The 26,511-nt window shown below is 45.8% G+C and overlaps 1 protein-coding gene across 2 annotated transcripts in view; it reads left to right on the forward strand.

Moving 5' to 3' along the window:
• Positions 1 to 26,511, forward strand: part of PRKCB (protein kinase C beta) — a 312,263-nt gene that overhangs the window by 264,966 nt on the left and 20,786 nt on the right. For both annotated transcript variants that reach the window (XM_004268583.4, XM_004268584.4), the window contains exons 11-16: positions 3,492 to 3,583; positions 5,320 to 5,382; positions 10,518 to 10,656; positions 14,724 to 14,804; positions 15,091 to 15,198; positions 20,367 to 20,507. In XM_004268583.4, coding sequence (XP_004268631.1) covers positions 3,492 to 3,583; positions 5,320 to 5,382; positions 10,518 to 10,656; positions 14,724 to 14,804; positions 15,091 to 15,198; positions 20,367 to 20,507 — 624 coding nt within the window. The remainder of the gene's footprint in view (positions 1 to 3,491; positions 3,584 to 5,319; positions 5,383 to 10,517; positions 10,657 to 14,723; positions 14,805 to 15,090; positions 15,199 to 20,366; positions 20,508 to 26,511) is intronic.

The following is a 26,511-nucleotide window of genomic DNA, read 5'->3' on the forward strand; positions in this document are numbered from 1 at the left end:
CTACCCTCATATTCACACTCCAAATTTGAAAAATTCTATCCCACCATTTTGCACGCTACAGTGACAGACAGATATTTAATTTTATTTATTTACTGATTGAATATGAGCGGTCACGGAGAAAGGAAATTTAAAATTAACTGAAGTCGTTTCACGCTTCGGAGACAAGGGCAAGTGTGTAAATGAAAAGTAACCGCAATAACGATGATAATTTGGAAGAAACACTTTGAAAGTTGAGCAGACTGGCTAGTTTGAAGAGAAAGATGGTGAGCTTGCCTTTCGGAGCTTTTAATTGGAGTTGACAGTGGAACACCCACGTAGAAACGTCCTGTAGCCAGCTGGAGCTGACTGGAGCTCAGGAGAAAGGGAGAGGATAGAAATTGAAGTCGAGATTCATCAGCCTAGAGCGATGAGAGTTGATGTTTTGAGCTGTGACACGTCCTCTTTGGAAAACAGAGCAAGTAGCAGGAACCAAGCTGGACTTGGAGTCCATATTCAATACATACTTTCCGATGTCCATGTAGGAGAGGCCAGCAAGTAGGTCCTGATCCAAACCCACTGCACGTGACTATGAGAAAGATCTGTGAAGACTTGGAATAATTTTATAGGAAGCGTGGGGAACAAAGTCGGATTTCACGGCACTATGGGGGGAATAATTCTGTCAGAATTGGAGGTAGTGGGTGAGCTGAAGTCCCTCTCATGAAATTTCTCTGAACACATCCTACTTTAGATGATGGCTTTAGTTAGCTGTATATTAACCATGATTCTGAATTCCTATGGAATTAACCAAGATTCTGAATTTTCTGACGGCAAGACCTGTACCTTATCATTTTTGCCCTTTTAACACCTAATACCATGAATTGCAAACATCAGTGCTCAATAAAAGTTCTAAAATTCACTTCTCTGCTCACGATGGGCTCTAGATTGCCATTGGCAGTGTTTTCCAAATTTTGATGTTCCTTGCGTTGGAGTGGGAGATGAAGTACATGGGCAAATTACATTTATTTTAAAAATAAGTCATTTAAGGGATTGATGTACCAAAGCCAGACTGGTGATAGCATGGAGTCAATAGACTCCAGAGAGGCATTTATTTTTTTACAGAGACAATGAATCTCCATTTATGACTTTGGTATGAAGTTTTAAAATTTTTAAATAACTGTGTTTAAGTAAAAAAAAAAATAAGGTAAGTTAATAAAAAACATTATAAAATAAGTAAATTTTAGCAGATGATTTAGAACAACGTGGTCTTAACGTAAGTGAGATGACTGACGTTTGGGTGGATGGCCTTATGCAGTTCATCATAACCTGATCCCATGTCTTGATCACATCTCCTGTTTTGTAACTCCAGGCATTCTACTCTCCCTCTACAGAAATAATAGCCGTCAAAGCAGGGGCTTCGGTGCTAGTTATATTTTTAATAATATGCATTAAGATAAACACAAAACTCTAAAGGTGAAAACATAGCCCACCTAAAATGATCTCCCACCGCATTTTGGGAAACGTTGCCATTTGGAAGTTTATCTGGTCTCCCCACTTGCCCGGGGGAATCCTTAACATCGGGCACCACGGATCGTTCACAGTAGCATCTCTGGCAGTAGAAGAGCCTGGCAAAGAGTGGGCATCATTAAGTGTTTGCTCGGAAAATGGAAGGACAGCAAGATGCCAACCATAATGTTTAATAGCTGAAGAACTGGTGCGCCAACGCCACACTCAGTACAGTTCGAAGATGACAGATGTCAGGGTTGCCCCGAATACAGTGAGTGGTAGAAACAGACCACAGAACGTGGCATTACCCACCGTGGAGCTCTCTCCCTGATGTGGGGATTCTGACTAATGAGTCTCGGGGGGGCAAGTTGAGTTCTTCCAAGCAGAAAGCAAGCAACTGAAATCTCTCCCTCACTTTCTTCTCTCTCTGTGGCCGATGCCATCTGCTAGTTTTAAAAATAATTTTTAAAAGCAAGTGTTTTGGTTCTCTTCAATGTGCAGCAAAGACAGATGCTATTTTTAGGCTTGTTTTCTATCAGAAAACCCCCAAAGAACCAGGGGCAGGGTGTGGGCAGTTCTGGCTGACTGTCTCCGCTCTGCCACTAACTTGTAAGCGACCTTTTTGCAAACCTCATATGCCTTGGAGTGGAGGGTTCTGCCTCTCATTAGAGATGTTGAGAGGGTGAAGTAGAGTCGGGCTGAGAAAGTCCTTCGACATTTCAAAAATGATTGATTAACCTGTACCCGTCCCTTGTGGTCTGCCAGCTTTTTTTGACGTCCCTTCTCTTCTCCCCTGGACTGGAAGCTCCCAGAAGGGAGGACACACCCACACATCCATACAATGTCTGGGTCAGAACCTTACGCGGGAAGCTGCATAATACGAGGTTACAAGTGTAGACTCTGAAACCAACCTGCCCGGGGTTCAAATCCTGCCATGGGGAAAAGGTAATGTTTGTCATGTTGGGTTGTTCAGAGATAAATGAGACAAAATATGTAAAGCGCTCAGCTTAGTCACATGGTGCTTGCAAGGTGGTAGCTTCGTTTTGTTGTTTTTATTCTAATTATTATACACTCAATACATATTTGATAAATGCACACATGACTGTTATATGTAAGATAAAGTTCTGTGCACTGTAAGGAAGACTTTTTTCAGTGGTGGATTAAACCTTTGTTGTATGGCCGCCATCATTGTTAGAACACTTTACATACGTCATCTTGGTACTTACTCTATGGGCAGGTGGGTCGTGTCCACTTTACAGGTGGAGAGAAAGCTGGAGATCTGAGAGGTTAAGTAACAGCTGTTGCACAGCTAGTAAGTAGTGGAAAGAGACTTCAAATCCTATATTGATTTCATAGGGACCCTTTGCCCTACACATCACTTCTCTGCTACCCTCCTCCTGGTCTTACAGCCCCGTACAATAGCTTGGTGACTTTTGACAGCAAACCCCCTTTTACACAGTGACCCAGCCACCTTAATATATAAGTAAAACAGAAACACATATTTCACAGTGCGACCAGTCCTGGAAGCCACACACTGTCATTTTTACAATATCCTATTGGTTACACAAGTCAGTCCAATTCTCAGAGGGAAGGGACTACACCAGGATGTGAACACCGGGCAGTGGAAATCTCAGGGGACATGGTGGAGGCTGGCTCCCACAGCTTACCTATTACCTGTATGTGATTCACTTAATAGTCTCCACTGTTTATTAAAATAAGATTTACTAAACAATGATAGCCACTAAGCCACAAGATTAATGTGCTAATTATATCTTCCAGTACCGACAAGTATAAAGTTAGCATTATTAATTTAAAAAAACAATTCACATACTGCCTGTGGTCACTTGCATACTTCCAGTGGCACAAATACTCCACTTGGGGAAACAGTGCACCCAACCTGTCATAGCGTCCTGGTGGTTTTGATCATAAATCCCAGCTATTACCTGCTCTCCATTTGGACCCCAAGAAACTGTAAGAGGCTGACTTTGCTCTTTGCTGTCTTCTCCCAGGACCGCCTGTACTTTGTGATGGAGTATGTGAATGGTGGCGACCTCATGTACCACATCCAACAAGTGGGCCGGTTCAAGGAACCTCACGCTGTGTAAGTGAGAACTGGTGCTGTGCTTTTCCCTTGGGATAAATGGGTGGGTTGTTAGTTCTTTGGGGTTCTTAGTCGAATAGGGATTTTAAACATCTTGAGCTTTTTCTTTAAACATCTTGGGCTTCTGAGAAATACATGGCCGGGGCAAAGGGTGTTCTGCTGAGATGGGATACTTCTTTCTTTCTTGACACCAGCTAAGAACATGAAGCTTGAAAGCCACAGCTATTTCTTTATCTCTGAGTTTCTTGGGGCCGCGCTGCGTGGCATGTGGGATCTTAGTTCCCTGACGAGGGATCGAACCCACGCCCCTTGAATTGGAAGCGCGGAGTCTTAACCACTGGACTTCCAGGGAAGTCCCTATCTCTACGTTTTGCCCCTGGCTCATGAAGAAAGCCCTGTAGCTTCCTCGGGGAATGTCCTTGTAGGTTTTGTGTATTCCTTTGCTGATGTTTATTGAGAGCTTACTATGTGCCAGGCCCAGAGAGTTTTTAGAGACTTGATCAAGATCACAGAGCTAGTGTGAGGCAGATCCAGAATTCTGACCCAGATTTTCTTTGCCCACGTTCTCTGTCCGACACCACTCTCCCTCTTAGATGCCCTCGTTCCAGGGAGATGAAGGCGCAAGCTGCGTAGAGACTACGCTCTGTGGCTCTTGGGGTGGAGAGACTGACTCTGCGTCTTTGGAAATCTGTTTCCCCTGCTGAGCTCATGCTGTCCCCTTCAGTCCACAAGGCAGCTGGTCTCTTCTCTTTAGAACACAAATGTCATCCTGTTTCTCCCGGCTGTTGGAGAACAGGAGCACGGCAAGTCATAGGATCAGCAGAGCTAACCTCTCCTAGGGAGTTTGCCGGGCTCTTATCGTCCTGCTAGAAAGCTCTGGAGGCTCATCTAGGGCGCCATCCCATCATCGCAGAGGCCTGCTGACTCCTGTTCAGCTCAGCCTTGCCCCGCTCCTCCCACCTGCCCAGGTCATGAGCACTAATTCTGATAGGGTTTGCATTCTCATGCTTCCAGGTCGTGCCATTTGTGTATCTTGGCACAGTCCTAATGGGTTGGCTCTTCTTGTAGTTCTGACATCTAATTGACCACTGACCTTCGCTCCATTATCACACAAGACACATTGTCAGGACATTTTACAGAGCTCCCCAAAGGCCTGCCTAACCTTTGTAACAGGGCTTTCCGGTTCTCTCAAAAATCTGTTTCCTTCCAGGCCTTCATGAAGAGCTTAGCCAGGTGCTGTTTCCAATACTGACTGAGCCATTCATTAGCTGTATAACTTGGACAAGTTATTTCATGTCACTAAGCCTCAGTTTCCTCATTTGAGGAACAGGGAAGTAGTAGTGTCACCTACCTTATAGGATTGTTATTTAGATTTAATCAGATGATAAGCTGAAATGATGCAAGGTTGATGGTAAGCCTTCAGCAGATGTTAGCCGTTATCATGCTGGAGTCTGAAATGATCATTCTCCAGCCAGTTCATCACATCCCGTGGCTCCTCCCCACTAAGCAGGTGCTGAACCTCTGCCCACTGCATTTTGTCCTTGGCCTCAAGCTCTGTAAACCCTGTTGATCCGTCCAAACTCTCATACTTCGTTTTATGAGACGTATGTTTGACCATCCATGGTGGAACATTAATGCCCTATGCCCAGTTCAATATTGTATTGAGTTCTGAGAGTTGCCAAGCCTATGGTGTCCTTGAATTTCTCCATTGCTTTTTTTTTTTTTTTTAATTTCAGATTTTATGCTGCGGAAATTGCCATTGGTCTGTTCTTCCTACAGAGCAAGGGCATCATTTACCGGTAAGTGAACCCTGCTGTACTTCCCGTCTCCTTGGTTCCTAAGCTCCTCCCTTCCCTGCCTCTTTCTTCAACTGCTTTTAAAATTAGAATCCACGGTGGGGGAGGAATCCTCCAGTGCTAACTTGGGCATGTGCTGTGCCAGGCAGCATTGCCCACTGCCCTGGCAAAGTTCGGGCAGCTCTATATGATGACAGATCTTCCTCCAGTGATGGTTCAGAGCCTCGAATGTGAGACCATTTGCTCAGAGGAGGGGGCTCACCCCTGGGGACCCAGCCCTTCTTTCTGTCACCCGTGAATCCCACATTTGGGGAGCAAGCAAAGAATCGTGGCTGGCAGAATGTGCTGGATCATATTATTAGGAAACAAATTTCTTGCTTTCTTTCTTTCCTTTTTTCTCCTTTTTTTTTTGCTATGTAACTATAATTTGGAAATGGATCTCTGAGTAGCTTGCCCTGAAAGACAGGATTAAGCTCAGGACTTGGCATTTGCCCGTTTTTGCAGGAGCAAGTGTATGATCATAGCCGGATGAGTCAGCCCATTTTATATCTCATGCAAGGAGCCTGGGGCTGCTGTTTGTCAGTGAGTCCAGGGTGTACAGTTCTCCTTACACTACACGGATGCAAATGGCATTACAGTGCATTACGTTGGCTTGTTATGCAAGGGAGGCTGGCGCGTGGCACGGGGCTTCCAAAGAGCACTTGGCATGGGCGAGGGTCTATTTAAAAGATCCTGAAGAGTCATCAGAGTCCGTTTCATTCGTTCATTCATTTGACAGACATTTATTGAAAGCCTACCATGCGCTGGCCTCTCGTCTAGATGGTGGGGATACAGCGTGAAGAAAACAGACAAAGCCCCACCTTTGTAGAACTCATATTCCAGTGGTGGAAGAGAGAGACGTAAATCATACAAATACAGTCTGTCGAGTAGTGAGAAGTACTGTGGAGGAAAGTCAAGCAGGGGAGGGGTCTGGTGTGGGCTGGGTGGTGGTGGGTTGCCTGTCATTCTGTACAGAGCATGAGATTAGGGTCTGAAGAGTTAGGGAAGACCCTCGGAGGCCTGGTCTTACTAAAGCAATTGAAGGATATGGGACTAAAAGGCATAAAGAGATCAGCCTTGGTGATCTCAAGGCAGAAACTGGAAGTGAGGCTATGGGCCCTGGTGGGATGGAGGGATGGAAGGCGAGGGCCTTGCCAGAAGCCTGCAGAGTCCTGGGGCTTTTTTTCACTCCATGAAGTAGCACATCAGGAACGCATAGAGTCCCCCCTCTGCCTGTGTGCTCCTGAATGGAGGAATGAAGGTCAGGAAGCCAAGTGGCTTTACGTGGCACAGCGTGATCTCAGTGAAGAAATAGAAACAGAGAGAGTAACCATAATAATTTAAACTGCAAATTGTGTGGTCGTTCAGCCCACGCTTGTCCTCAATGAATATGTGTCACCACGTATGCATGAGACGGGACCTTGAAGCCTCTAATTCCCCGTTTCTCCTTTGACTGTCATGGTGGGAGCATCTTGTGCTGAATGTAATTCTGGTGTTGAAAGGTACGCATTATCTTCCATACGACATGACCCCTGAATTCAAGCCCGTGACTTCCGCTGGTGCTTACCCAAAAAACCGGGGATCATGGGTAATTGTTCACTCTACACGGTTTTCACCTTACGTGCTGACATTTGAACCTAACTCCTATACGAGATGGACCTCCACCAGAATAGAATCAAGGCACTCAAGCGTTGCTGAGAAGATTAAACAGAGGACTGTAAGTTTATTGGAAGAAACTCCAGTCCCAGTGGAGGAAACAGGAGATGAAATGATTAGAGTCCTTGCCAACAGGGTTGGGATTGAAGGCAAGGTTTCCAGTCTAGCAGGGAACTGGATTGGGACCTGGGGTCCATTTGGTGCAAGTCCTAAAATGCAAAGATTAGCATTCTAGGTGCTAGACCTGCCTAAATGCAAAGCTTTTTCTGCTAATGACACATTCTCTCTTTCTTCCTCCATTATTTATACATTTAGGGCATATTGATCACTTTTTAAAGCCACTCAACATCTGAACCCCTTTCATTTGTGAGTAGGAATGGAGTCCATATCCTCCTCTAAAGATTTAACGTGCCAGATACTTTCACAGCCTCCCTGTAGGAAGAGCAGACGCACAACGCAGGCTCTGTTGCCCATCACACTCACTGAAGACCTTGAATCAGAAGTTAGTGACCAAGAAAACAGAGGCTTTAGAATCGAGAGGGGCCATAGTCCATCAGCTACGTCTGGTTTCCAGAGGCATGAGGGGAAGCGGTTCTTAGCAGCAGCATCCAGAGCCCAGTGCTAGGGCTTCATGGAACAAGGGATGATGTCTGTGCCCAGTGGTGACATCAGTGGCATCTTCGCTGGGGCATCTCTGTGCTGCAATTAGGCATTGTTCCTGGCTGTGCAGCCTCCAAATCAGATTCTTCCGCCTTTTTGGAGATTCTCTGAGCTCTCCAATTCCCTTTTAAAAAATTCCTTTTTTGGCTGAAATAGTCAGAGTTGGTTTTTGTGGCTCACCATCAGGAACTTCAGTGGAGACAGTATTTGCAATGGATAATCAAGTGAAAACTGTAAAAAAAATTTACATGACAGAAGATGTATGGTCTTCTAACTTCATAGAGATTGGTTTCATGTTGGTAAAGTCTTTAAATGTTATAAATGCCCCTCTTCTTCATTTGGATCTCTAGTTATTTGGACAGTTCTTAAGTAAAGAGGATGAGGAATCATGCTAGACTTGCGCTCTCTGAGGACCATGGCTGGAGATGTTGGTTGCGGGGAGGACAAATGACCCTTCCAAACTTAGTGTCTGATTTGTAGATTACCGTCTCTGGAATGTGTGTTGATTTTGCCCTTGATGGATTTGTGAACATGAAACATCTGACCAGCCCCCTTTAGAAAGCAGGAATGAAGATTTATTACATTAAACAAAAGAATGGAGTGGGCTATCAAAACACTATTATGTGACAGTGAATATGACCAGGGCGTGCGCCAGCCCCATGACCTGCTGGCTCTTAGCACCTCAAGCTCCTTTTCTATAATAGATGAAGATGTCCTCACTTCCAGAGTTGCCCCAGCTGCCTCTTTGGGGGCATGTGGTCAAGCTGAGGGGAATGTCATGGATCTCCGTCAATCAAATCACATGCAGACCTGGTATGTTTAGGTGAAACAAGTGTCTGCAAAGTCAGCTTTTCTAAGTTCCAAGCTGGCCTTCAGAGACCTCTGTGGCATGTAGAGAAACATGAAGGCTGGATATGGGTAGCACCATGGACAGCACCAGAGATCGTGGAATGTTGCTGTTGGTAAACACTGGGGTGCAAGTGAGCTTCCCCTTGGATGAAGAGACCTCACAGACATAGACAGTAGATGCCAGGATATATTTTCAGGTTGTATTTGTTTAGTTGAAGATGATGACAGCAACTACATTCAAACTAACTTACATTAAAGGAGGCATTTTCTGCTGACACAACTGAAAAGTCCAGGAGGCAGATCTCACTTCAGGCCTGGATGGATCCAGTGGCTCAAATGATGTTATGAGCATTTATTCTCATTCTCTAGGTTCTGCATTATCTATACTAGCTTTCTTCTCTCCATCTGTGACCCCTGGCACTTCTAGACTTACTTTCTACCACCTGAGCCATCCCAATGTAAAAAGAGCTCATCTCTTTCCTGATGGTATCCGCGAAAATGCCAGGGCTGATGTTGACGTTCAGAGGCTTTGAGTAGCTCATAGTGGGTCACATGGCCATTCCTGAACCAGTCACTGTGACCAGCAGGATTTCCACTGGCCAGGACAGGACCACATGACCACTCCTGGAACCAGAAGTTAAGAGCCGCATCACCAACCATGAGAATCAGGGAAGGTGGTTCTTGAGAATCAGGCAAGATGGTTCTTCAAAGGAATATTAGGATGCTTGAGAATGGCTTGAGAATCATGGAAGGTGGTTCTTCAAAGGAATAATAGGTTGCTCTCACCCCAGGATGCTAGAATAGGCAGAAGCCACAGATGTCCACCACCCAGTGAAGATGATTTAAAGGAGAGATCTGAACTGAACAGTAGATCCCTTTACCTCTGAGGAAGTTGGATTTCTCATGGGATTGAGGAAGTCTGGCCCATAGATCGTCCCTACTCACTGATGCTGAAACACCAAGTGATGACATTGGAGTCAATGTTTAGGGAGGAGGAAAGTGTGATGATATTGGAGTCTTCAGATACACTGGGAGTGTGCAAGGGTCCCCAAACATCAAACTCTCCTCATCAACATGGATGAAATAAAAGAATGGGAGTGTAGCCCGTGTCATTTAGGACATCGCTCCATGGAGGTGACACCTTCCTGACACTCTGTTATAGTAACCTCCTTCAGTTCCTGTCCATCTCATCATTCTTTTTATTTCCTTCGTACCATCCATCAGAAGCTATAATGAGCATGCTTATAGATTTGAATACTTGGTAATTGTCTTTTCCCCTCTACTAGAATTTAATCCTAACAAGAGCAGGATGCTTGTTTATCTTGTTCATAGTATATAACTCACTCAAAGCGTAGTGCCTGTCACATAGTAGGTGTGCAACACATATTTTTTGGTTGAAAGAATCAGTAGAAACTCCTGGGTTCATGGCCTAGGAACTGGCTTAGGAGAGCTTGGGGCACTTGGTGTTTTAAATAAGATGCTCTCAATCCATTTTTTTCTCTATGATTTTCAGAGATTTTTTAAAAATAAAAATGTGTGTAAAACATACCTTCCTACGAAATGTAAGTGGTCCTGAAGTCGCAGAGGTCAACTCTGGAGATGCTCCTGGATACAGGAAGCTTCTGTGGAAGCTTCTGTGGATGCTCTGTCCTTTATACAGCTGTCTGTGGATCACTCTTCTCAGAGCTGCTGTCTCACTGTGTCCTTCTGAGACGCTTGGCACAGTTGGCTCTGTAGGAAAAGCAAAGCACAGGGGTTTGTGCACCCTTGTATCTCCCTGCCAGATTATAAGCTGTTGGAGGGCAAGGGCTGCGTTGTACCCATGGCTGTGCCCCCAACACCCCTGCTGTAGTGTCTGGCGCATAATGAGTGGCTGTTGGTTGACTTGAAATAAATAGCATTTAATTAAATCTCTAAATCTTCTGTCTGCACAGAGACCTGAAACTTGACAATGTGATGCTGGATTCTGAGGGTCACATCAAGATCGCTGATTTCGGCATGTGTAAGGAAAACATCTGGGACGGAGTGACAACCAAGACCTTCTGTGGCACTCCAGACTACATCGCCCCTGAGGTGAGCTGATGCCAACCCCTAAGGCGTGTCTGTGTTGTGTTGATGTACTGATGTCTCCCCGGGGCCCTAGGTGGCCACATAGGAGCTGGGAAAGGTTCAGGGGGTACCTGACAAGCAAACCTCAGGCTGATCCTTCTCCTGTCCTCTAAATTATTCCTTTGCGATCACACATGAAAATTAGCTTAGCACACATCCAGAAGCTCAGGCCCAAAATACATCAAGGTTTGGGAGAAAATTTAAATAAAACTCAAAAGAACCATCTACCACACATCAGTAAAATTCTTCATCAAGCTGCTATGGCTCATGGCCATAGGATACCTCCTAATTTTGACACTGAAACATTCGTTCAGGGGAGGGAGGGAGGGAGGGGGAGGGGAAAGGGATAGATCGATTCTCTGGACTGACTTATGACACAGGGTCTGTGTTCTAATAGGTATGCAGTAGTTGTGCTAAATCCTAAAATACTCAGAATTTTTCTTCCTATGATTAAGATATAAATGAAAGTGTGAAGATTTATTTTAGTGCCTCCCCGTTTCTTCCCAAAGGAAACGGTCAGTTGCAGAATGGATTTCCCCAGCATGTCATGGTACAAAAATTTGTGCCAGATGATAGCCTTCCTTTTTCTCTGAATTGGTGCTCAGAAAGGTGGCATTCTGCAATCTGTTACTGGATTTTTATGGAAAGGAACTGAGAGCTTGGCAGAGAGTCTGGGAAATGGACATTCTAGAATTCCTCTTTTCCTGACTGTTAAGGCTTCATATGTAACAATGGTGACGGGAGGCCCCCTGTCACTAAGTGCCTCGGCACTAAATTTAAAACCTGCATACTCTGTTACCAAAGCGTTCCTCTTCTAGGAATCTAGTTTGCAAAACACACACACACACACACACACACACACACTCACATACACTCACACACACACACACACACACACACACACACACACACACTCCATACGTGGAAGGATATGTGTTCGAAGTCCTTTCTTCATTGCAGCACTATTTTTAATAATGAAAAATAGGGACTTCCTTGGCGGTCCAGTGGCTAAGACTTTGTCTTCCAACGCAGGGGGTGCAGGGATCGATCCCTGGTCGGGGAGCTAAGATCCCACACACCTGGCTGCCAAAAAAAAAAAAAAACTGAAACATAAAACACAAGCAATATTGTAACAAATTCAGTAAAGACTTTAAAAGTGGTCCACATCAAAAAAAAGCTTAACAAAGAAATAGTGAAAAACGGAAGGCAACCTCAAAGACGATCAATAAAGGAACAGTGCTACATTGCATATTAAGAAATCTTGTTCAGCCCTTACAAAGATCAGAGCACACCTGTCTGCACTACCTTGAACAATGTTTGTTGATTGAGGGATGGGCAATAGACTGAATGATTTGTAGTATGGAATACTATTAGGCATCTGTATATGCAGATGTGGAAATACCATTGAGAGAAAAAAAGCAAGTTACAGAATGATAAATACAATATGATACCATTTCTGGAAAATAACACTAATACACAGAACACTGCTATATGTTTCTTATGAGTATGTAGATATGCATGCAAAAGTATAGAAAATCTGGAAGATTACAGACTGATTTTACAACATTGGTTACCTCTGAGGATAAGGCCGTCTCGTAAAGGGGAGACGTGTACTGTTTAAATTTTTCACAAGGTAAATGTATTTGTGTATTACTTGAGGAATTGGAAAGTAATCCTTTAAGCACTTAATCCTTTATTAGGACCCAATGGAGTTATCCCCACGTGACATACATTGCTTTATTATCATTTTGCTGATTAGGACATCAGACACAATTCCTTGATCTGCTATGAGTTCAGTGATCTCTGGTTCACAAGTCCTGCTGCCCTTAACAGTCACCTGGGGAGCTTTTAAAATGGGGATGTCCAGGCGTCACCCTAGGTGCGTGGAATCAGAATCCCTGCAGGGTGGGCCTCCACATCTGTGGTTTTCAAAAGTTCCTGGGTGCTCGTGATGCCGGCAAGCAGGAGCCCCGACTTGTGTTACTGGGGAAGCTGCATCCTCCTCCAGCTCACAGCCCGCAGCCCGCTGGGGAGGGGAATAAACTCAGGTCAGGTGTCCCCCTGCTTTGCCATTAAATAACCCCATCGCCTCCGGCTACTTCTTTCATCTCGCGCAGGCCCTATTTCCCTTTGTAAAAGGATTAACTTGTTAGGTTGTCATGAGGATCGAAGGAGACATGAAGTACTTTAAAAGTGGTGAGGGTGTGTGGGGGGAAACAGATCCTCTAACACACAAGCGCTGAGAGTATAAATTAGCACAGCCACTTGGGAGTTTAATTTGACAATTCTTCTTAAATTTAAGATTCGTATTTTTAACGACCTGATCACCTCTCTATTCAATTTGTATTTAATCAGATAGTGCCTGCGTGTAGTAAAAGACATACAAGAGTATGTATTGCATTATTCCTAATAATGGACAAAATAGGATGCCTAACAGTTAAATGTGTGCTGCATATACTTATGAAATTGATTTATTAAATTGATTTTATAAAAAAAAAAGTGTGAAAACACTTGCAATATGTGTTCTCCCAGAAAGCTTTCTCTTCATCCCTTGAGGTCAGTTCTCCTCAGGGGACACTTCTGATTTCAGGGCAGAAGCCGAGGTGGGAGATGGAATTGGATAAACGGACAGTTACTTTATAGCCAAGGTTGCTCAGACACACGTGTTGAGTAAAACAAACCATGGCCGCATTAGAGAACTTTTGAGTCATAGCTGACATTTCGAGGGCATAATAAGTGAGAGGCACATATTTCTCTTTGATCCTCAGAAAACCCTATGACAGAGATATTATTATAAACTTCATTTTGTAGATGAGGAAACTGAGACTTAGAGAAGTTAAGTAACTTCCCCCAGGGTCACACGCTGGGAAACGGCAGTCAGGATTCCAAGTCTGGACTGTCTGGCCCTCAATCCTCAGCCCTTAACCTTTGCTGTATCACCTTCTAATCCCTCTGATACAGTGAGTTTTACACCCCTACATCCTGATGGATGGTCACACAGCTGTTCGAGACTTTGCCATGCTCTGGGAATTTGGTAATAAATAAGAAAACCTTGAAAACTATGTGTACCATTTGATCCACCCATTCTACTCCTAGGAATTTATCTTAAGGAAAAACAAATTGAACAAATGTCCAGATATCTAATTATGTGGAAGAAACCCAGTCAGTTGGGTATTGATGAAATAGATTTTGGTATATCCATCCAATGGAACATTGTGCAGAGGTAAAAGCTGGTTATGTTGATGTACAGATATTAGCATGGAAATTCTAAATGAATAAAATCCTTTACTAAAATTCCACGTTAAAGTATTCATGTAAAGCACATACCTACACGCGGAGCTTAATATATATTAATAGAAAAAAACCTAAAAGGAAACAGACCAAATACCAATCATGATTTCTCTCTTGATAGAGGATTATGGGTGATTTTAATTGCATTCTCTTAGCTTATCTATATTTTTAAATAAATAGTAAAATAGTAATAAATGCTATGACATTTTTTAACTTAAAAGTCTTTTTAATTTTGGCAAAAAAGCACATTACCATCTTAACCAGTTCTAAGCATACAGTTCAGTAGCCTTAAATATATTCACATTGTTGTGTAAATGTTATTACTTTAGGAATGAGAAACGAAGATGGGTTTTCTTCTTTAAAATGCCACGCTCACTGTATTAAAATTGAGAATAACACAACCATCCTAGGTGCTTTAAAAAGGCAATGTGACATCCACAAATGTTTTCCCCGCCTGCGGGTATCTCTGCAAAAGGATGCCCATCTTCCTAAGGTAAAGAAATAGCTTGGGTGGACACTGGGCTCCCTGTTGACTCTTTTAGACCGAGACCCACATCTGGGACTGTGTCAGCCAATTTAATCTTTCACAATAGGCAGGTGACAGGCAAAGGAAGAACTCTCCCCCCACCACCCTGCCCCCAGGGATGCTCCAGTCTTATTGTAAAAGAACTGCCTATTCAGTCAGTCTCAGCCGCTGCAAGAACCTGCCGTCTCCCTGACAGATGCCTTCTGTTTTCCAGATAATTGCTTATCAGCCCTATGGGAAGTCCGTGGATTGGTGGGCATTCGGAGTCCTGCTGTATGAGATGTTGGCTGGGCAGGTAATTGAATTTTAAGTGATTTGTAAGGAAAGTCCTCCCCCATCCCCATCCTCATGGTTTCTTTAGGAGAAAGTGTCAGCTTGATACCGGCTCACAGATCTGAACCTCTATGACTTCCATGACCTTGGGGTTATTACCCTAGTCTGTTCACCAGTTTTCCTTATCTTATCTTCTCCCTGGAAGTGTGGCCTCGCTGTGGACCCCAGGGAGCAGCGCTTGTTGTTTTGGGGCAGTTGGGGGAGGTTCAGGCAGGACTCCTTCTCCCACCCTATCCTCTGTCCCACAGGCACCCTTTGAAGGGGAGGATGAAGATGAACTCTTCCAGTCTATCATGGAACACAACGTGGCTTATCCAAAGTCCATGTCCAAGGAAGCTGTGGCCATCTGCAAAGGGGTGAGTGAGCCCCTTAGAGCTTGCGGCCGGGACCACCACCTACAGGGGTGCTGGTTGTGCCCTGCACAAGGATGCTTTGCCCAGGGTGGGGGAGGGGCAGTGGAGGCTGAACTCCACCCCTCACCCACTTGCCAGCCTGTGAGCCTGGTACAGAGCTGCTACCGCCCAGAGGAAAGGGAGCTTTTTTCTAATTTGCACAGAAGCACCGTGGAGGACTGCCTGCAATAGCATCTTGCTGCTGGCTGGGCTCCAGGCTCTAAGCCAGCACAGGGGAATGCTAATGGAGTGAATGAGGTAGGAAGCACAGAGACTTTGCCAAAGAGCTAGAACCCAGGGGAAGGTACACAAGAGCTCTGTGGCACGAATCCGTCAGCTTCACTCTGCGCTGGGGCCTACGTGGTTAGTTAATACTAGGAGCGTGTGACTTTTGTCCCAAGAAGATATCAAGCAGTACTGAGTTTAAGGAATTCTCTAGATAAGTTGACCCAAACTGAGTGTCCCCAAACCCGTACTCCCTCGCCAACCCACAGATGGCTGAAAAATTCGCACATTTATACATTGTGATGTATGCAGATTGCACCTGTGAACAAAGCGGGACACATGTTTTGGGGTAAGGATTGCTTGTTATGCATCTTGCGTGCGGCCAGGATGTGCTCACAGTGACCTGGGTGAGTCCCTGGAGACCAGTGGTCCTCCCCGTTGGTACCATCAGGATGACCTGAAGTGCTTTTTCAGAAAGTGCAGACCTCAGCCTCACCCCAGAGAGTAAGTCTGGGCATCTGTAGTGTAAAAAAAAGGTCGCTTGAAAACCACTGCCTTTAAGTATCTTAACCAAATGTGGTAACTTTTCAACTGATGAAAGTACGAAAACAACACTGAGAGATCCCCAGAGAACAGGGCCCAGGGATGCTGCCTTTATAATGTTTTCCCTCCCACCAGTCAGCAGTACCAGGGCATTCTCAGCGTTAGAGCATGCCCACCTGTGTGTCTGGATAAACCAGGGCCGCCAGTCCTAGATTCTTGGAGTGTTTGCAGATTTCCCATTGCCCAACCCAGCCCTGCCCTTCCTCACCCATCAGACACCATGTGAGCTGGCTTGGGTGAAGGAAAGCTGAAGACTCAGGTGGTTTATAACAGCTGGGCCAGCCCCTCCATCTAGAAGCACCTTGCCATGCTGCCTAAATTCCCACTCTCAGTGAGTCACCTAAGATTTGTGTGTCAGCTGCATAGGTTAGGATGCAAATATCCCTGGGGAAAACATATGTGAATTCGTCTCAGTCCCTAACATCTTAAAATTTATAGGTTGGGGCTTCCCTGGTGGCACAGTGGTTGAGAATCTGCCTGCCAATGCAAGGGACATGGGTTTGAGCCCTGGTCTGGGTAGATCCCACATGCCGCGGAGCAAGTAGGCCCGTGAGCCACAACTACTGAGCCTGCGCGTCTGGAGCCTGTGCTCCGCAACAAGAGAGGCCGCGATAGTGAGAGGCCCCGCGCACCGTGATGAAGAGTGGCCCCCGCTCGCCGCAACTAGAAAAAGCCCGCACACAGAAACGAAGACCCAACACAGCAATAATTAATTAATTAATTAACAAACTCCTACCCCCAACATCTTCTTTAAAAAAAAAAAATTTTATAGGTTGAAAATAGTTTTTGAGGCTATGAGGCAGGGAGAGGGAAGACGAGGAACAGAGCATGGAGAGGTTCGTTAGGAGCTTAAGCGAGGCCCCGTGGCACCAAGAGAGAGCATGGAACAAGGCCAGGGCAAACCCCTGTAGACATTATACGGGGTTGGGGAGAGGGAGGAGGTCATACCTGAGCTCTCAGTTTGTTTAATAATTGCCAACATTTGGGCTAACCTGGTGGCGCAGTGGTTGAGAGTCCGCCTGCCAATGCAGGGGACGCAGGTTTGTGCCCCGGTCCGGGAAGATCCCACATGCCGCGGAGCGGCTGGGCCCGTGAGCCATGGCTGCTGAGCCTGCGCATCCGGAGCCTGTGCTCCGCAACGGGAGAGGCCACGACAGTGAGAGGCCCGCGTACCGCAAAAATTGCCAACATTTAAAGATCAGGGGATTTCCCATAAACATTCAGCTGTCCAGTTTCTCTTGAAAAATCTGATCTCTCCATGCTGGTCCGTCATTCCTGTAAGGCATCAGTCAGCTGAATTGGAAGCCACTGTCTCTTTAGGTAAAATGTGCCCTCTCCTATCCTGATTTTTCTGGGCAAAAATCGCCATGTGAGCACAAATCCCAGCATTATTAGCCCTATGACAACCGGGAAGTTGTTCAACTCCATCTACAGATTGAGGACACACCTATGGGACTGCACATAGGGTTCTCTGATGACTAGATGGGTTAATACAAGGAAATCACGTAGAAGAGAGCCTGGCACTCTGCTCTGAAACCCTTGGGTTATTACTGCTACTATTACTAATGCTGGCACTGCTATGTTACATGCTAGCCTCCTCTTGTGTTTTGAGCTTGCATCTCCCGAGACGGGGATTTTTTAAGTGGCAGATTTTGGAGCTCAAGACCATTTGCAAATTTCAACCCTTTCACTTCCTAGGTGCGTGGTCTTGAGCACGTTACTTTGCATCTGTGGGCTTCTGTTTATCTCCAAAAATGGAATATTAATCCTTAATTAAACAGAATTTTGGAGAGTGTTAAATGAGGTAACAGAAGAGCTAAGCGTTTTGCATGGTGTTGGCACAGTAGTAGGTGCTCGATACATGTTCAAGACCTTCCCCTTCACAGCTCTGCCTGCTTAGACAGCTGGGGTTCTAAGTGGGTCATGGAGGAGAGGGTTTTCCAGGTCAGCTGCATTCAGCTTCAGCTCCAATTAGCAGTTTCCCTGGTAGAGCAGATTTCTATTAATTTCAGACCCATAACCTTCAGGATTAACGAGGGTGACTTTCTTGCTATTGTGTTTGGGGACCTTTCTGAGTTGTGTCGGCTGAGGCCTGTGTAGGCTTTTTCTTCAAGGTTGATGCTCCAGAGAAGGGGTGATGCTCAAGTGAACAGCCAAATGCTTCCTCCTGAACCGCGGGCCCCAGGGGGTCTGTCTGGGAGGTGATCAGAGATCGGAAGAGTGATTAAGTCCAGCTGTCTGCGTGGCTGGCTTTGGGCACAGGAGTTCAGCGTGCAGGAGCTGAGCAGAGCTGGGCATTAGTGCTGGGTGTTTTCTGCAGTGGTTTTGCTCCGCCTGGCATTCTCCTGCCTACATGGAAAGTGAGCTAGGTTTTTGAAAACAGTGCCGTTCCAATTGAAAATGTTCTATTTTCCATCCCATTAAAGACCCTATTTTCCACCATAAAAAAAAATTAGCACACGTTTGCTCAGATCACCATTCCCACTTTGTACAAACTTAAAGCAGACAGATGCCCCAACTGGCCACACGGTAGGGTGAAAACAAGAAGAAACTGTAAGATGGAGCTTCAAGACTCTGAGTCAGGCTGATCTGTTCAAAGCATAGTTCTGCTCGTTAGCTGTGTAATCTTGAGTAGGTGACTACTTTTCAGGACCTGGTTTTTTTATGTGGAAAATGAGGATAATACTTTCTGAGGCCTGAAAATGTTGTTGTGGAGATGAAAGAGTGATATGTTACAGCTGAGAAGCCTTTGGCACAGAGCCTGGGCACACAGGGAGTGCTCAGGACACGGAAGCCGTTATCGATAGGGTTACTGGTTGTGCTAACCAAGACCTCGTAACCCTTTCTTCCCTGCCATCCTAATCCTATACAGAGGTCAAGGCTTGGCCCAATTTCCTTGCCCTACATAAACTTTTCCTGACCAAGCCAGGCCACAGATATCCCTGGGGAACCACATGTAATCTATTTCTCTAAAAACTCAAGGTTTAGAGGTCAGCAGAGGTGAGATCCAGTCCCAGCTCTGCCATCTACTATCTCTGTGTCAGTTGCCTTGTCACTCAAATGGTAAAAAGTAATACACCCAACTCATTGGGTTATTGTGAGAATCAGGTAAGACCAGGCATATAATATATAAAGAAAGAAGTAGCTTAGAGCATAAGTGCCCAGTTATTTTTCCCCTGGAAGGTAAAGCATATAGGGAAAGTATGTGCTTGTGTGTGTGTGTGTGTGTGTGTGTGTAGGAGGGTAGCTTCTGATGGCAAATGATCTGTAGCAAGAATCAGGCTGAGCTAAATGTCCCACGGAGTAGGTGCGGATTGCTGGATTCATCCCTTCCCCCATAATCCTGAAGCCCTGGGCAAAAATCTAAGGAACCTGCCGTCTTGGGCTACTTGGGGTCAGGTCAGCTCCGGGAAGCTTCTTGGTCTTGTATGTTCCAGTTGTTTTGTTTCTTCTTTTGATGGCCTCTTGCCGATCTTTTTTTTTTTTTTAATTAATCATCAACTCCTCCGTCTTTACTCTCTGTGCATTTGCTGAAGACTTGAGATCAGAGATATTTTCATGCTGCTTTGGGTTCATTTACAAGAGGAAGCCTGTCTGGTTTCATCTTGGAGCAGCTATTCATCTTGTTATTTAGCCCTGGCTCAGAGACCCAAAGATGGAGGGTTTTGATAATTAAGTAATTTAAATGGGACACCAAAGAAACCTCAGCGGAGTTTACTGTAATGTGTGATACAAGAGAAATGAGTTGGGCTAGGTTTTGACTATTTAATGAGCTTTTGGAAAGTAATTACTTGAAACTTGGGTCCATTTGACGAATATTTTTTCTTCTGACTTGTCATTTTCACAAGTGCTTTACTGAGAAATGCAAATATTATCTGAAGGAACGTGCCCTTTGCTTTGGTCAAACTCCAGTTTCCTAGTGGTGGCAGGAGGGGAATTTGAAGATACTGAAACTGTTCTCATTAAATGCATCAGTAACTGCGTAAACCTCATTCATAAATCAAAATGAATCATGTGACATTTCTAACTTGAAGTTCAGGGCCACATTCAGGCTGAGGTTTGATTAACCATAAGGGATCTTGTTCTGGGACGGGGGGTGGGGGGGCAGCAGGCACTACTGTCAGGTCCTCCTATTAGAAAGACCTGGCTAGGAAATTACTGCTGGGATGAAAAGCAAAAAATAAAGATTAGTTGGGACTCTTCCTCAAGCTGTCTTCCCTAATTCATAGGAGTGATCATTTCTGAGAGTCCCACGTTTTCTGTCCTGAAATTCATTAAATTCCACGTTTCTCTTTCTCTTGAAGCTGATGACCAAACACCCGGGCAAACGTCTGGGTTGTGGACCTGAAGGTGAACGTGACATTAAAGAGCATGCATTTTTCCGGTATATTGACTGGGAGAAACTTGAACGCAAAGAGATTCAACCCCCGTATAAGCCGAAAGCCGTAAGTAAACCGTTCTCTCTGGTTGTTGGGTCCACATCATAACACTCTCTTTCTCTCTCCAATGCGTGTGCCCTTGGTGTCCTCCGAGGGGTGGATCTCGATCTAGGAGCGCTCACATTTATACTCAAAGGCAGTGGGTACAAAAATGGAGTTTTCCATCCACACGGCCTCTATGAATGTGGGAAAGACCATGGACATCGAGTTTTTGTTTTATCGATTCAATTATTGTAACCGTCTGAGCTGGGGAATGGTTCTTGGGTGAGCAGAGTTCAGATCCATTCTTGGACAGTGATAAAGAATCTAATTTTGCCCTCGTTCTTTCCTTGGTTCGACTGTGTCATTTTCTCTTCATACTGACGTTGAAAAGGTCATGCTGTTTATCTCAACAGTATTTAAGTTTAATTCTGAAATATACGCTCCATCTGAGTCAGTAAAGAAGACACAACCACCAGCCAGCTCCCACCCAAGGCGAACCAGAATGAGTGACGTGCTGGTAGCCCTCCTGGAGGCTCTGGGCATAGATGTAGCTCTCAGAGAACCGTTACTAGAATAGTAAAGGTCTCACATTTCCTGCAGTTGTGTGCACATGGTAGTGCTTCCATCCCCAAAGACTCAGCAGGGAGGAGGAGTTTGCCCCTGAATTAATCGGAACCGTGGTTCTACTGGGAGGATATTTCTTCGTTAGATTAAGTACAGCGGAGACCTGGTGACTCTATTATGGGTTGTAAAACTACCGACTGAGGCTGAAAAGGGAGCACAAACATTGTCACCGAAACCTGAAATTGTGAGGGTCTCAGATGTTAAGATGAAGAAAATGACAGTGATAACGGTGCTTGTTTTGATATCATTATTATGGATTTCTTGGCCACTTATCTGGCCATATTAAACACTTCACACATAGCATCTGATTAAATCCTCACAACAACCTATTAAGCAAGTGCTTCCATGTAATGGAAGAGGAAATGCAAGCACAGAGGGGTTAAGCGCTCTGTCCAAGGTCACTCAGCCGGTGTGTGAGGAAGCGAGGATTCAGAGTCTGACTCCGTTAGAGGTGTACCAGGATGCCCGGGGCAAAGGACATGTAGTTCTGCTTCTGTCATCTCGCCAGTCCTGCACATCCCAAATGCTTAGGATCACAGCATCCCTGATGAATTCTGTTTCTCTCTGGACACTTCCTGGTGTTCAGATACAGGGTCCTTTTAGAGGCAGCCAGTTCCACACTGTGGTCCTTCTAATTGTTGCCAACATGTATACTGATATCAACTCAGCCTCCCCAGAATTGCCATCACTGGGTCCTGTTCTATCAACCAGAGCCTCTTTCTCTGTAGCACATCCTTATACTCCTGAATCCTGCGATTTTCAGGCTAAACACGCCCCTCCTCCACTTGCAAGCATGTCCCGTGTGACATCACCTCCGGGTGCCTGATGTCCTCCAGGTAATCAACGTCCATCTTAAAATACGGACACAGGATTGAGCACAGTATCCCTAATAGCGTCTGGCCCTCGGTGAATGCAGTGGGTCCAACGAACCACCTCTTGATTTTTCTGCATCTGGACAACTTGGACGAGTCGTTTCCCCTCTCTGCTCTTCTGCTGCATCGTCTGCAGTACAGCGATGATGACCGTTTCTCCATCAGAGGAGGCTCATAACGCATAGAGCACTCAGCACGTGCCCGGGACGCAGGAGGCCCTCTGCGATAGTTGATGATTTTTGTTAGCGGCGTGTCACACGTTGGTCGTTGTGTTGGGTGCAGAGTCTTTGAGGGGCAGAACAGTGTTGAGTCCTGCTGTTGCTAGTCCCTAAGATAATGTCCATGTGTACACTTGGGGTTCATGTGTACACCTGCATGTCATAGGCAGTATCATCACTTTTGTTATATAAAAAACGATCAAAAAGCGATCTGGGGGCTTCCCTGGTGGTGCAGTGGTTGAGAGTCCGCCTGCTGATGCAGGGGACACGGGCTCTTGCCCCAGTCCGGGAAGATCCCACATGCCGCGGAGCGGCTGGGCCCGTGAGCCATGGCCGCTGAGCCTGCGCGTCTGGAGCCTGTGCTCCGTAACGGGAGAGGCCACAACAGTGAGAGGCCCGCGTACCGCAAAAAAAAAAAAAAGCAATCTGGAAGAGAAGAGTGGATTCTCCATTCAGGAAACTGGGAACCTGAAGGTGGCACACACAGACCACTGGGGTTTTGTGGGGCTCTTCATGAGGTCTCAAAATGTGGAGCAATCTCTCTTCACTTGGCCAGAGGAAAGATGCAAATGCCCCCATCCCCACCGGCATTGAGCCACTGACATTTGAGGTTCATTCTTTACGTGTAGAGCAGTGGTTTTTCAAAGTGTGGTCCCCAGACCAGCAGTATCACCTAGGAACTTTAGGAGTGAAATTCTCAGGCCCTGCCCCAGACCTCCTGAATCAGAAACCCTGCGGGGGTGGGGCTCTCTAGGTGAATCTGATAAACACTCCAGGCTGGGAATCACTGCTGTGGAGTTCATGGTCAAAAGCTCAGGCAGGGAAGCTAGACAGAGGCCCAAGGAATGTGGCAAGGAGAGAAATCTCTTTAAGAGGAAGACACTGGTTCTCACACAGTCTGAGTGAGGGGTGGTACCTTCCAGGAACAGGTAGCTACAGAGGCCAGGCAGGTAATGTCAGTGAGGGAGGTGGGAGTAGTGGGGAAAGGGGCAGACAGGGGAGCTGGTGGCTCTCAAGGGCTCGGTGGGTGTTCATCTCCAGCGGACCAGTTGGAGGATCCTGTGACTCATGACTAATTATTGTATTCTTTTTATATTATCCATGATAATAACAGCTACCTTCTCCTGAGAACCTTCTACGAGCTGGGCACCGGGCTAGCCAGATTGGTCCTGTGGGCATGCAGGCTCTGCATTGCTCCATCCTCATTGGGATTTTCATATGAAATCTCACTATTTTTATAAATATGTCAGCAACAAGTTTTAAAAATTAAACACAAATCAGGTCAAATAAAACACACCCATGAACCGTATGTGGCTGTCAGTTTATAACCTCTAGAATAGTGATCACTCAAAGTCAGGTTGAAGTTTAGCCGGTTAGTACTGGTTACTGACAACCAGAGCCCATTTTGACTGGTTAAATACTTAGAAATATTTAAGCTGGCTCAAAGGAGGTGCTCAGGAAAAATTAGCTGTTCTTATCATTGATAATACAAAAAGATTACAGTAGTTAGTGATGATCTACAGGATCCTTCAACTGTTCTATCTTGGATATGGTTTCCAGCCAGCCAATGTCTTGAAACGCCTCATGTGGGTTTAACAATGACTTTCAAAGTACAGTGACTGGACTGGGCTATAGACTTCAAGATGTTCTACAACCAGCTCTAAGGGGAAGAGGCACTGCCCTTGGTTTTCTTAGGGTGAATTAGAAATAAACATAATAATGAATACACCACCCACTCATCTGATTCAGTCTGGGCACACGCCTTTCACACAGCAGATGCCAGCCTTAGAGCCCCTCCCCCCGCCTCCCCCCCCCAGGGATTTCACATTTCCCCTTCCCCACACCTTCTGAAAGGCCCGCGGTGTGTGCAGAGTCCCATATGCCTCGTGGGATATTAAAAGGCATGCATGTATCTGTCAGTGTTCCTGATTCATGCATGCTATTAGAGTGCAGCAAGAGAAAGAAAAAACATGGGGCAATAACAGAGGATTATATTCAAACATCAGTGAAGGGTGCTATTATTGGAGGTTCATTAAAATAATTTTAAATGGATTTTTAAAGTCGTTCTCTTTTATTGTGGCAAGAGCTCTTTGCAGAGTAGCATTGGAAACTACTGAAACACATTAGCCTCATGTATTGTTTCGGGTACAAGAGTAATTTTTTTAACGTGCATCTGATCGTGTCACTCTCTTGCTTAAAGACCCCCGATGGCTCTCTGCCAGCCCCGGGATAATGTCTATTGTTCCTTAGCATATATGGCTTTCAGAGTCTCCCCAGGTCCAGTCTCTGCTGCCTCCCCAGACTCCTTACTTCAAGAACTGGCATTTCTGAGTGTCGTTCAGTTCCTCAAACATGCAGTGCCTTCCCTTCCCTTCCTGGCTTTCCCCACGTGGAGCCAGCTTCCTGGAAACCCCAAAGCCTTCCCGTGCTCCCTGCATCCCCCATCCTCCTTGTGCCTCCCTCCTTCCTCCTCATCAAATCAGTAGACCATCACCCACGCAGGGAGGCTCTTGTCGATTCCTGAGTAGGGATCATCTGCTAGTGTCCCATCAACAAACTCATCACACTTTGTCGTAATTACTTGTTCAGTGTAAGGTCTGTCTTTTTGGCGAGACTAAAAGATCGCGACTGTCTTTTTCAGGGTTGGATCCCAGTGCTTAGCATAAGGTTGAGCACATGACATGTGCTTAATCATTTTTACTGAATAAATGAGTGATTAAATGAAAGGCTGTCAAATAGGATGCTGCAATGCACTGTGCTGAGGAACGTACTGGATTCTTTAGGGATATATAGTAGAGCACAGGGTGTTTTTCTTATGTACAGCAGCGTGTCTCAAATAAATTGGTTGTTGTGTAAGCTACCCTATTTAAAAAGGGCTATAATTTGGGTGCTGAGTTGTATCTGTCATGGCATCGTTTGGTTGTGTGATGAAGGATCTGATGATGCAATGCATGAATGTTGGACTTTGGATGGAGGGGGCTGTGACTTCCGCAGTCTGTCGTTGCCCAGCCAATGCTACAGGCGCCATGATGCAGCCTAGCGGAGCTTCTTAAACTTTAATGTGCATACGGAGTCTCTTGGGCATCTGATTAAACTGTGGATTCTGATTCAGCCAGTCTGGGGTAGGGCCTGAGATGCTGCATTTCTAACATGATCCCAGGTGAGAGGATGCTGCTGGACCACGGTGTAGCATGGTTCTGTGGGGTCCCACCAGCCAGTGAGTTGACTGGTGGATCCTGTTGTAGTCAGTGTGCAGTGTGGCATGGTGAGGGCTATGCTGAAGGGGTGTATATGTTTTAGTACAGAATGTGCTTGGAATGTGGCTTCGGACGCGTGGCAGGGTGCTATAGGTCAGTGTGCGGCGGATGGGAGGTGCTGGTTTGTGGCTGAAGGGCGGAGTATGTGGCTGGGCATGTGGTGGAGTGGTGGGTTGAGAAGCAGCGCGTTCTCGTTCCGTCCTCTAGTGGGGACGTTATGGGTCATCCATTCAGCAGGTGTTTATTGATGTTAGGTGCTGTTCTAGGCCCTGGAGACACGGCAATAAAAATAAAAATCTCTGTATATTCTAGAGGGAGTGGGCAAATAATGAACATAGAAATCCGTGACTATGTCACAAGTTGATAAGCATTATGGAAGGTTGGGGATTGGGAGAGCAGGGTCACAGAGACGTCAGTTTTAAATAGGGTCGTTGGAAAGCCTCACGGAGAAAGTGACATTTCAGCAAAGATGGGAAGAAGGTGAGGGAAGAAGGGAGCCATGTGTATATCTGGGGGAGAGAGTGGTTTGGGTGGTAATAGGTGCAAAGGCCCTGGGGCAGGAGCTGGCCTGGCACGTTCAGGGAAGAGCAGAGAGTCCAGGTGGCTGAGCTGAGCCGGCAAGGGAGAGAGTGAAAGGAGATGAGATCAGAGAGGCCACGGGAGGGGCAGATGGTGCAGGCCATTGAGGACCTGCGGCTTTTACTCCAGCTAAGGTGGGCAGAGAAGTATCTTGATCTGACTGTTGTGGGGGGAGGGGTGAAATCAGGAGATGGGTTATGAGACTCTTGTGCTAATCCAGGTGGGAGGTGCTGTCTGGTGATCAGCTTGGAATGTGGCTGTGCTGTCGTGGAGGGTGTGTTGAGGCCACACCGTGGGTGAGCACGTCTTTCAGGAGAATTTGTGGTATGTGGTGCTATAATGTCGCAGTGCACGGTAGGCTAGCGTAAGGTGTTTAAATCAAAACGCCTGATTGAGATTTCAGTGGCGTTCGTATATCATTATGAACTGCCTCGGTGAAGTCCAGTGGTGTCCATGACACCTGACGCAGGGCTCGCCC

The sequence above is a fragment of the Orcinus orca genome, chromosome 16 (assembly GCF_937001465.1).
Source record: "Orcinus orca chromosome 16, mOrcOrc1.1, whole genome shotgun sequence".
Lineage (NCBI taxonomy): Eukaryota > Metazoa > Chordata > Mammalia > Artiodactyla > Delphinidae > Orcinus > Orcinus orca.